The following is a 13217-nucleotide window of genomic DNA, read 5'->3' as shown; positions in this document are numbered from 1 at the left end:
GTGTTAAGAATACTAATGCTAGACTTCGGTATGCTAATATCTCTGAGCTTTTTTGGTCAAAAGCTTAGAATTATTATTTTTATCCCATACTAAGTATGAAACTAGAAGACCTGCTACTGTTGGAGAAAACACAATTCTAAACTACAATTTTTGATTCTAACTTGTGAAAATGTTGCTAAATCCTGTTTGGATTAGGGTGATGCTAGTCAATTTAACTTTGTATCACACAATATTTGTCTATTTAAGAAATTCTTTTTTCTCTTAAAATTCATTTTGTTTGTTTTCTCATAGTACAAAGTAGTAAGCTTACAAAGTTTAAGACTAAGAATACTATGCTGTCAGCCCCAGACAGCATTTAGAGTGTGCTGCCCACTTTTCTATATGATAATCATTTCTGTATCATTTATGACATAGTTGAAAACTCAGTACAGCAAGACTTTACATATCGATACCAGACAAGCTGTCTAATTTTAACATAACTAATTTAACACTTACTGAATTTTTTGTTGTGATACTAGTAAATTTATTTAACTCTGAAATGAAACTTACTTTGGATTTTGTCTCATTCTAGATTTCTCACAATGTGCAATAGACATTTTGGCAGTGTTGTTGCACAAACCATTCGGACTCAAAAAACAGATCAGTTTCCACTTTTTCTGATTATTATGGGAAAGCGATCATCCAATGAAGTGTTAAATGTGATACAAGGTAAAGTACATGTCACAAGGGGAGTACAATGTCTCCTTTGTATGTGATAACCTTATAATATTTACCATCAAAGCTGATAGTAATTCTCTGTATTCGTGAATATCTTTGCATTTTAAAATATAGAACTTACTGAAGAAGAACAGATTCAAAAAAGAATATGTGCTATGAAAAATGAAATAAGCTATGTGCAAATCCAACAGAAAGGTCTTAATAAAATTGCACAGCCCTTGGGATATAGGATAATCATAAATGTTCAGAATTGCTAAATTCTCTAAACTAGCAGTTAAGTCATAATCGGTTCTCAAATATAACACTTCATATAAATGTAGATAGATAGTTAGACAGACAGACAGACTTCTTGCTATAATGTTGATTAGTTGAAAGAAATGCTTATTTTTAGTTACCTAGAAAAACCAATGACTGGATATTGCACATGGAATTTTTTACAGTGCCTGTTGTTTCCCCTTATTTGTGTGAATTTGTGTCTAGGATGCATCCCTAAGGCACGAAGCTATAGGATACCTGTGAATTTAAACTTTTCAAAAAAAATTCGTCTTTACATTCTTTACCAAAAACATAAGTGAATGATTTTTTTAAACCATTACTAATGTACCCCAAGGATTCATAAAAAATATTACCTTATTCATGGCAAAGCATAAATTGAAAACAGTATACCTTTTTTATGCCATAGGGAAAAAGATGTTTCAAGTGCCCCAAGCTAAAGCTTGTGTGTAAGATGCTTAATTTCTGCCCCTATCTAGGTCAAAAGTTTTATAGCAGATAACATAATGGGGGGAATGGGTGTAAATTTTAGTGCCTTTAAAATTCAAATAAAATAAAACCTCTAGTATTTTATGTTTATAACTAGAGCATTTGGTTTTATAAATAATGTTAAAGAAGACCTGCTTAGGGAACGAATTGCATAGGGTAAATAGAGAATGTGTGGTTGCTTGAGCCAATCTAGTAACTTTTTTTTTATGGCAGAACATTTTTATAACTGAAAATTGCTGACAGACAAACTATACCTGGTAGATATTTTCTCTAACATGAACAAAGTGAGTCTGCCACTCCAAGAAAAAGAACTTACAGTATTTGTTGCCATTAGGTTGACAGCTTACTTTTCTGATGACATCAGTGGTGATGTTAAAAAAAAAAATGTGACTTTTTTTTTTGACATCTGTGTGAGGTCAGATTTGCTTTATAAATTTCAAATAAAACAATATATTATAATTGGTTTAATGCAGAAGTAGATATGAGAATCCAGTTGTGTTCTATTAAGCCAGACATTAAAGAAATTTGCAAAAAAAAATGTTAAAACAATGCCATTCTTCTCACTAAACTTTTTCTTTTGTAACATAGTCTTTTTTTTTATAAAAATGTGGTATTTATATTAACATAATGGTTTTATTATTACTTTAAAAATTGATATGTATTTTAAATATTTCAGCTTTAATTTCTAACATAGTAAATGTTGATAATTATAACCCACATGAAAATTCCTTAGAGATCTCAACAGTTAATAAAGGAGTTCTGAAATCAAAAGTTTGAAAACCACTACAGATGTCATGATATGACACCAACATAAGAAGGCTCTAAAGAATAAATTTGCCCTGAATTGTATTAACTTGTAACTTTTTTCATCTTAGATCATTAAGGGCTTAGGTATAAAGTACCTGCAAGTCCATTTTGGCAGTGAATCCTTACAGTTAGGGCTGAGGCATAGTTGAAAAGCAGTGGCTTAAGCCTAAAAATTAGTGGCCAGTCTATAGTCACCTCTACAACTATAGTGTTTTCCCACTGATGATTCCAGTGCCCTCCATAAAGTAGTCACGCCCTATAATTTGAGTCATAGTTACTACTACTGTTTACAAATAAGAAATGAAAACCCAAAGATTTACCCAGTAACAAAATCTACGTTGAAGGTGATCCTAAACTTTTTACCATTTGTCATACATATTAATAATAGCTATCAGTGATTGTGTGTGTACTATATATCAGGCACTTTCCATTATCTTTAATCCTTCTAAGAACCCTACAGAGGTAATGTGATCTTCATTTTGCACATAAGGAAATTGATCCTTAGAGAGCTATATTCACTCACTCATTCACTTATCCATTCATTTACTAAGTGAATATTTATTAAGCTCTTATGATGTGCTAGACAGTTTCTAGGTACTAGATCATATAATTTGTAAGTAGTGGAACTAGGATTAGAACTATGACTACAAAACCAATTTTGTATTCTCTGCACCATGATATGACGCCAGCATAATATTTGTTCTCCAGCTTATTTATTGAGAAAATAATGCTGATGTGACCAAATTAGATCTTTTTTTTTTTTTTGCTAATGATCACAGATGCTCTCTAACCCTATGCTGCCAGTGGTCATAAGGAAAATTGGGGAAAGGACCATTGAAAGATTATGTTAGTCAAGCCATTTTCTGGAAGAACACCAGCAAGGATACTAGCTATTTGTTATCTAAGTTGTGGCCATTTTATTAACGGAACAAGAAGACCCCTTCTCAGGCTCTGAAGAAGGACAGACTCTTTTGCCCATAGGTTTGAAAGAATGAAAGAAGTGCTATATCTCTATGTATACTCATGAATTTCTCTCTTGTAGATGTACCCAAAGCAAATAACAGGTCTTAACACATTCCGGAAATAGCGTACATGTGCTATACATTTGTTATGGATTTGGACAGGGAATAAAATAGCATTAAGGAAAATCAAACATTTAAAATACCTTCTTCATAATGATTATAGTGTAGTCATTTGAAACAGCTAAAAGGGAAAAATATCACTTAGTCAAAAAAAAGAAATCAGTGTTTTTCAGAAATTGAATTACCATTTGTTTCACCAAAGAATTTTTAGTGATAAGAAATAATACTAAGTAAACAGTATATTGAGGTGGCAAACAGGACAGGCTTTGAGTCCAACTCATATGGTTTCAATTCCTGGCCCCACCACTTAACCAGCTTGACCTTGTTTGGGCAGGCTACTTAAGTTCTCTAAGTCTCATTTTCCTTCTTTTTAAAATAAAAATCATAATGACACCTTCATAGAATTGTCATACAGATTAAATGAGATAACATATATCAAGTGTTTAGCCTAATCACTGGCATATAAACAAATGGTAGTTGTTACGAGTGTTATTGGGTAACTTGAAAGAACTTTCAATCCTCGTGACTTGGACATTCTTATTTATGGTGCTGAAAATCCCTCTTACTAAGAGACTGTTCCCTCAAATCTAAATATTCTAAAATTTCAACTGCCAGGATACTGCTTTACTTTTTCTTATTGAACATACGAAACTTTTCAATGAAAACATGAAAGAATTTTAACTAAATAACAGCATACTAGTCTGTATTATTTTAAACTGTGGTTATTTCTTACTGATTAATTCTAGAATGACTTTACATTTTATAATAACTAATAATATGAAGTCATCCATCTCCATGTGTTGCTAGGTAACACAACAGTGGATGAGTTAATGATGAGGCTCATGGCTGCAATGGAGATCTTCACAGCCCAACAACAGGAAGATATAAAGGATGAGGTAAGGTGAAAGGTTAAGTAGACCCTTAATAGGATTTTGATGAGATAATTTGTCAAATGGTGATGCTTGCCTATGTCATGATTGATAAGTAAAGATGATGAAGATGCATTTCCAGATTAACCAAGGACTTTTATGCCATTCAGTTTACCTTTCAGTCCATTCTTTTCATGACCCCACGACCCAACAATTTGTTTAACTTTATGGACATTTATACTTTGCTAAATTTGGCATAGTGGCAGAAGGTCAATTTGCAGGAAATGAATTCCAAAGCATGTTTACAAGAGAAACTATAGTCCAGGAAATCCTATCTACTATATGAGTTTTCACTCACTTTTAAGGTCTTTTTTTCTCTTTTTAAATATTGACATTGATTAGCAACAAACACATTTTACATTTGAACGTATTTTTGAAGCACTGTGAGAATTAGTAGATCTCCAGAATTCTGAATTTCTCAGTCTTCTGAACATATTCAGGTGGTATAGACGACATGAGCTTGAAACCTTTAATAAAATATAATGACTACAATATTGGTAATGATAATGATATCAACACTTACTGAATATTTATAATGTGCTAGGCTCTGTGCTAAACATTTTACATTTATCATCTCATGTTATCCTCAAAGCAACCCCACGAAGTTGCATGTGAATCAGACAGAGTTCTGGCAGGAAACAGATGGCACTTTTAAACTGGGTTATTTGAAAAAAGTTTAATAAGGAACTGTTTATAAAGGTATGGGAAGGGTTTTTGGAAGTCAACAATGGATACTGCAGACTAGGGCTAAAGCGAGTCCTTACCACCCCTAGGCTTAATGTCCTAGCAGAGGGTGGTATATGAAGACTGCTTCTATAGAGGGATATATTTAGTCCTTGGTGACCTGGTAAGGAGAAAACCAGGGAATAGCTTTGCTTTCCTTCCACACTCTGATCTCCTGCTAGTACCAGCAATTGACCTAACCCAACTAGAAGCTGAAAGGCAAGAGAACCTCCCTGCACAAAAAGCGAGGTGGAGCATGGATACCGAGAGGCATATGGAAGATAATCTATTGCAGATTGGTACTATTATCTTCACTCTTTAGATGAGAAAACTGAGAATCAAAAGGGTTAAGTTAATTTAGCCAAGGTCATATAGCTAGCGGGACCTCTAATAATCTCAAATAATCATTAATGCTTTTATCAGTCAAGAAATTTCTGGATTTGGAAAATAGCTCTAAGATAAAATACAAAACAAATATGAGCATTTGTTAATTTGAGATGCTAAGTTCACAAATATCTATAAAATTACTCTTTTTAATTTTGTTTGTTTTATAAAAAATATTTCCATAGAATAAATAAAAAAGTTTGATTTCTGAGCAATGATAAAAAGTTTGATTTCTGAGCAATGATAAAAAGTTTCCAGGTATAATGAGTGTTTTCAATACAATAGCCTTTAGCTATTACAAATGAGAAACATGTAGATGATTTTAATATAACATTGTACTACTGTATTTTACTTTATTTACTTGTCTCTATCTTGCATTAGGCTATAAGTTTGTTAAGGGCAAGTGTTGTATTGTATTTACATTTGTAACTCTATCCCCTGACAATATACCTAGAACAAAGTAGGCACTGAATAATGTTTGTCAAATGATTGAATAAATGAATACTTGGAAAAATTAACATAAAATAATGTTACTGAAAAAAATACTCAATTACAATGTTATAAAACCTGATATATCCACATTAACAAATTTGAAAATTTGGAGTGCTATAACTAGTTCAGAGTTTTAATGCTCATTACATTTCTTTTATTGCTGTAAAAACATTATGTTTGTCATTTTTCTTAATAGTGTTTCATTTACTCTGAGGGAAAGTAATTGGATATATGGTGGAAAGATATTTATCTGTTACTCTGTAAGTTGACAGTGACATTTTGAAATAATGAAGTACTGTACTTAGTTAGGAATTTATAATAATAGGTGTGTTGCGATTCAAGATTACACTTATCCTAAAAGAGACATTGATTGACAATAATTCACTAAACACATTCTTCAACCACTTAAATCTTGAGTCTCATTAGTACTAGATTTACAGATTATGCTGTATAATATGAATATTTGCATGCATATTTCCAGTTCATTCTTTCATCTTAATTTGTGTTCTTCATAATTCACTGGTAAAGAAATTGACTTTAAGTCCTTTAATACTGAGCACAAAATTGAATGTGAGTGTTACAGGAAAAATCCAAGGCTCCATATAATTGAAATTTTTATTGAAATTTAACTGCAAGAGATAAGGCGTTCTCTTTGTTTTTAGAGTGCCTTCATGAAAGTTATCATTCAGATCATAAGTACAGTTCCTAAGAATAGTTTTTCTAAGTTTAAAGATTTCTTTTGGACTATGCATAGGTCATAATGATTTGGTATCTGCTGAATGTGACAAGAAATACTATTCCTTGTAATTGTGAAATTTGCCTTTACTTTTTAAAAAATTTTAAATAAGATTTTATCATAAGCTTGCTGTTAAAGTCAAATTCATGAACAGGTTTGGAGGATGGCTTCCTAGACCTGAATATATTTAAACTTAACTTTGGTCCAGTTACATCTATCACTTCAATGATTCTGTTATGCTAGTGCAACCAGAGATGCCCATACAATATAAAGCTTTTATTAAATAAAACCAAATTGAAACCATTTTCATACTCTTGAGTCATTCTTCAGTGACCCAAAATGGACTAAACTTCATATCACTAATTGCTCAATCTCTCACCAGGAAGTATATGTAATGTGAGCAGTGTTTTGACATAGCTTTATTCATAGATATTTTCATTAATGATATTAGTTTGGTTTTCTAAGTATTTACTGAGCATTTATCAAGTATATAGCACGGGAGTAGATCTTGGGGACTGAGAGGTACTTTGCTCCAATGAGGGGCTATTGGCAAAGAAGGGATAAGGAGGAAAGCAATTTTCACTACATGACAATAGTCACAATCTATTTTTACTTTTAGCCTGATTCCAAATAATAGATGTTTTATAACATGTAAATGAATTCAATTTTTTAAAAATGTACTATTTTTTTTAGCCATGAGTAATCTAAAACCTCTGATTATCAAGAACTTCTGGGTTGTAAGGCCAAGGACCAAAAATTGTTTTTTTTCCAGAAAATTTTAACTCAGTTGATGATGATTTTATAAGCTCTGAGTTAGTTGTAGAAAGATGAGGTAGAATTAGTAATAGTGACAAATTAACTATATTTCAAAGGACACCATCCAGAAAGTGAAAAGCTAATTCCCAGATTAGGAGAAAATCTTTGCAAATCATATATCTGATAAGGGACTTATACCTAGAATATATACAGAACTCTTTCAACTCAATAACAAAAAGATGGATTATCCTCACTAAAAAGTAGGCAAAAGATCTGAGCAGACATTGCTCCAAGAATGATACACAAATGATCGATAAGCACGTGAGAAGATATTCCACATTGTTAGTCATCAAACAAATGTAAATCAAAATACTACTTTATAGCAAATGCAATAGCTAAAACCAAAAAAGCTAGATAACAAGTTTTGGTGAGGATATGGAGAAAACTGAACACTTAGAGACTGCTGACAGGAATATAAGAGTGCACCTACATTGGAAAACAGTCCAGTCGTCCTCGAATGATTAAACATAGTTACAATATGACCCAGCGATTTCTCTCCTAGTTATATACCTAACAGAAGTGAAAAGATATGTCCGTACAAAAATCTGTACATGAATGTTTATAGCAACATTATTTATAATAGCCGAAAGGTGGAAACAACCCAAATATCCATCCAGGGACAAATGTGTAAGCAAAATGTGGTATATACAAACAATGGAATATTATTCAGCCATAAAAAGCAATGAAGTTCTGACATTCTATACTATCAGATAAATCTTGAAAACATTATGCTGTAAGCCAGTCATAAAAGACTCCATAGTATATAACTCCAACTCATACAAAAGTTTAGAATAGGGAAATCTTTAGAGACAGGAAGTAGAATTGTTGTTTAGGGTTTGGTGGGAAGGGTGAGTGGGTTGGAAGCTGGAAGGGTAACAGCTAATGGGTATGCGCTTTCCTTTGGAAGTGAATGTTTTAAAGTTGACTGTGGTGGTAGTTGTACATATCTATAAATATATCAGAAACCATTGAATCGTATCCTTTAAATATGTGAATTGTATGATATGTGAATTATATCTTAATATAGCTGTTTGTTTATTTTTTAAAAAAATCTAATTTCAGTAAAGTAGATCATAGCTATTTAAATGAAAAAGATTGTACCTGAGTATCAGTCCACACACTTCTTTACTAAAGTAAATAGCTGGTAATAATGTAGCCCTCAAATCTTGATATGGAATTGAAGAAAATAATGAAAATTGCTTATATCTTAGGCAGTTTCAGGTAGACATCTTTCCAGTAGACTTCCTAAAATAATGGAAGAGGAGTCTAAGATGTTTCTTCTCAGACAAGTATACTAGCTGTCTAAATCAGTGGTCTCAAGTAAATGTCATCTGGGAATTTGTTAAAAATGCAGTTTCTCAGGCCCCACCCCAGGCCTACTAAATCAGAATTATGAGGGCGGGACCCAGCGATCTGCATTTTAATAAACCTTCCCCGTTGATTCTGCTACACACTAAAATTTGAGATCCTCTGTTGTAAGGGAAAGGTGTGAACTTAAGTTTTTGTAATGAGGCATGAGATAAAAGCTTTCTATGACACTGTAATTAAGGTTAAAATGCAAGGGCCTTGTTCTTGAGTATCCTAATCCTATTTTTAAAGCTAAAAATATCATAATTTAAAATTTTGAGATTAAATTATCAAGATTTTTAAGAAAAGATTAACCAGAGTTAATTTTAATGGCTTTAATCATCAAGTTTGATTTATTTCCAAAAACTTGATAATTCATTCTTCAGTGAAAGAAATCAATGATATATAATAGAGAATACTTCACATCCCCAAAGGCTTCAACAGAACACAAAGATACACATTTTAAAACAAGAGCAACCAAAGAATGAATTAGTAATCTGTTTACCACTATCTCCCAAGGTTAAACAGTCAAACTTTCATAACTTGAGTGTGATAAAATACTTTTTCTTCATTGACTAAAGTCTAACAGAGCTTAAAGTAGTCCTTTATTCCCTCCATAATTTGAATCCTTGTTTGATACGAATATTTTGATATAACTGAAAGAGCCAACAAGCATTTGTATCTATTCTTAATAATTTCTCGTTGGAATTTCCTTATTAGAAATAAAGAAATGGCATATGAAAGCTACCCTGCAGCTGAACTAGAAGTCATTAAACTGGATATAAATACCCTTGGTGAAATATTGCAAACAATATCAATTTCCTTCTAACTTATAAACTATTATTAGCATTAAATATTATGGATTACTTTTATTATCTAAAAATTATCTTAGAAAGTTTTCTAAAATTGATGGTTTGCACATGGGCCAGTATCATGTGCTCAGTATTAAAGGAATCCAGTAAATTATGGGGAACAGAAATTCAAATGAAAGAATAAATTGAGAATATGCATACAGATATTGTGCATTCATATTATTATACAACAGAATCTGTAAATCTAGTATTAATGAGACTCGACTGATGAATTGATGAAGAAAAAGTATTTGACAAACTCCATCAGCCTTTCATAAAAAAACGCATAATAAACTAGGAATAGGAGGTAACTTCCTCAACATAATAGAGGCCATGTATGAGTAACCCACAGCTAACGTGTGTGTGTGTGTGTGTGTGTGTGTGTGTGTAAATAACATATACATATATATAACATATACATATATATATACACACATATATATAACATATACATATATATATATACACACATATATATATTCAATAGTGAAACTGAACACTGGAAAGCTTTCCCTCTAAGATCACAAACAAGACAAGAATGCCTACTTTTGCCACTGCCATACAACATAGTAGTGGAAGATCTATACAGAGCAATTAGGCAGGAAAATAAGAGACATCCCAATTGGAAAGGAAGAAGTAAAATTATCTCTTTTCATAGATATGACTTTATATATGGAAAACCCAAAAGATTGTACATACACACACACCCCCCAAAACCTGTTAGAGCTAATAAACTTGGCAAAGTTGCAGGATATAAAATAAAAAATGAGTTATATTTCTATACACTAGCAATGAAGAACCTGAAAAGAAAATTTAGAGAGCAATTCTGTTTACAATAGCATCAAGAATAATAAAATACTTAAATAAATTTAACCAAGGAGACCTAAGCTATGTACACTGAAAACTATAAAATATTGCTGAAAGAAATTAGGAAATAAATGGAAATATCACTCCTGTTGATGGGATTCAGACTTAATAATTAGATGACAGCACTATCCAAATTAATCTACAGATGTAATGCAATCCTTATCAAATCCCAAAGGTGTTTTTTGCAGAAATAGGAAAGCCCATTCTAAAATTCATATGGAATTTCAAGGAATCCCAAATATCCAAAACAATCTTTAAAAAAAGAAGAACAACAACAACAAAGTAGGGTTTACACTTCTTGATTTCAAAACTCACTACAAACCTGTAGTATCAAACAGTGTGGTACCAGCATAAGGGCAGACGTAATAGACCAGTGGAATAGAAAAGCGAGCCCAGAAATATAACCCTCATTGTATGGTCGGTTGATTTTCAACCTGGGCACAGAGATCATTCAGTGGGGAAAGAACAGTCTCTTCAACAAATGGTGCTGGAAAAACTGGATACCCAGGTGCAAAAGAGTGAAAATGAACCTTTAAGCAGCACCATATCCAAAAATTAATTCAAAATGGATCAAAGACCAAAATTTAAGAGCTGAAACTGTAAAACCCTTAGGATAAAATAAGGAGAAAATCTTAAAGACCTTGAATTTGGCAATGGTTTCTTAACTATGACACCAAAAGCATAGACAACAAAAGAAAAAATAGATAAGTTGGACTCAATAAAAATTAAAAACTTCTGTGCATCAAAGGACGCTATCAACAGAATGAAAAGACAACCCACAGAATGGAAGAAAATATTTGCAAATCATATGATAAGGGTTTAATATTCAGAATATTAAATGTAAAGAATTCCCACAGCTCTACAACAAAGCCAAACAGCACAATTCAGAAATGGTCAAAAGACTTGAATAAACATTTCTCTGAAAAAGGTATACAAATGGCCAAGAAGCACAGGAAAAGATGCTCAACATCATTAGTCATTAGGAAAAAGCAAATCAAAACCACAATGAGATACTACCTCATATCCACTAGGATGGCTATAATCAAAAAGACTGGGTAATAACACATGTTGACAATGATGTGAAGAAATTAGAACCCTTATACATTGCTGATTGGAATGTAAAATGGTGCAGATATTGTGGAAAACAGTTTGGCAGTTCCTCATAAAGTTAAACATAGAATTACCAGCAATACACTTCTAGATATATACCCAAAAGAATTGCAAACACATACTCAGATACTTGTACGCAAATGTTTGTTGCAGCATTACTTACAATAACCAAAAGGTAGAAACAACCCAATATCCATTAACAGATGAATCCTTAAACAAAATATGATACATCTACACAAAGAATATTATAGTTAAAATAAAGATTGAAGTATTATTGATGCATGCTGCAAATGGATGATTATTGAAGACTTTAAAATGAAAGATGCCAGACACAAAAGGCACAATATTATATGATTTCACTTATACAGTATATCTTGAATAGGCAAATTCATAAAACTAAATAGATTGGAGCTTACCAGGGACTAGAGGTATGGAGCGGCTTGGGCTTTTATTGCTTAATGGGTATAGAGTTTCTCTTTGGGGTGACGAAAAACTTATGGAAATAGTGATGATGGTTTGCATAACATTGTGAATGTACTTAATACCACTAAATTGTTTATTTAAAACAGTAAATTGAATATTATGTATATTTGACCATAATAAAAAACATACATATATAGATGTTCAGTATTTTTGAGTATGGAGTAGTGAGAGATTGCTATGGGCTGATAATATGAGAAGTTATTGATTCCTGGGCTCAGTATTTGCTGGACACTACTGGGCACTGACATAGAGTGGAAAAAATTTAAGCTCTGCCTCCATGAGCTTTAATCCTGAGCATTTTATTACTCTGTATTTAAATCCCAAACTTTTACCTCTTAGGGAATTTAAGGTATCAGTTGAAATACCTTAAAGAAGGGAACAAACATGTTGAGTGTCTGCTAGTGCCAAGCACCATGTTAGATACTTTCTATAAATAATCTCTTAGTTTTGTGATAATTTTATTAAGGAGGAAACCAAAGATTCTGGGTGTTAAATAAATTGCCCAAAATCACACAACTGTGTCAAAGCCAGAATACACACTTATGTATTTTTCATACATCATGATTCCTTATAAAGCTGAGTTACATGTACATTAAAGATTCATGGGGTGAACTGAAGCAGCACTCTTAATAAGATGAGGTAAAATCAGAGTGGTCTGACCTGAAGAGTAGGTCAGACATTCCCAAATTCCCAAATATCATATTCACTCGCGTAGAATAAGAAAGTTTGTCATAACTGTCTACTCTTGTGCATGGAATAATGCTCACAACCTGTTTATTTACATTTGTTGCTCTTAAAATGCCCGCTGAAGGATCTGTTCATCCATGCATGACACCTCAGAGTAGAAGTTAATAATTTGTCATATAGGAAACTAATGTAAAGAGATTTATGACTCAACATTAACATTACAATTCAACACACCTGTTCAGAGCCAGCCCTTCACATTTTTCCTTCCTTTGCCTGAGGCGAGGACTTCTTCATGGATTACAGTAACACTTTTTGACAAGCTTAGACTGGGTGGAGCTGCCTTGTAATGACAGAGCACAATTGATGATATCTCAGTAATGCATTCTTTTTTGATTTGGGCTGTCAACATTTATTACTGTAAAAG

General features: G+C 32.4%; 1 protein-coding gene across 2 annotated transcripts in view; it reads left to right on the top strand.

Moving 5' to 3' along the window:
* Positions 1 to 13217, top strand: part of FAF1 (Fas associated factor 1) — a 354641-nt gene that overhangs the window by 268775 nt on the left and 72649 nt on the right. For both annotated transcript variants that reach the window (XM_039885738.1, XM_039885744.1), the window contains exons 14-15: positions 572 to 708; positions 4176 to 4264. In XM_039885738.1, the coding sequence (XP_039741672.1) occupies positions 572 to 708; positions 4176 to 4264 (226 nt within the window). The remainder of the gene's footprint in view (positions 1 to 571; positions 709 to 4175; positions 4265 to 13217) is intronic.

This window comes from Pteropus medius, unplaced genomic scaffold, assembly GCF_902729225.1.
Source record: "Pteropus medius unplaced genomic scaffold, Ma_sr-lr_union100, whole genome shotgun sequence".
Classification (NCBI taxonomy): Eukaryota; Metazoa; Chordata; class Mammalia; order Chiroptera; family Pteropodidae; genus Pteropus; species Pteropus medius.
The sequence above is the reverse complement of the archived record's forward strand: the minus strand, read 5'-3'. Positions and strand labels throughout refer to the sequence as shown.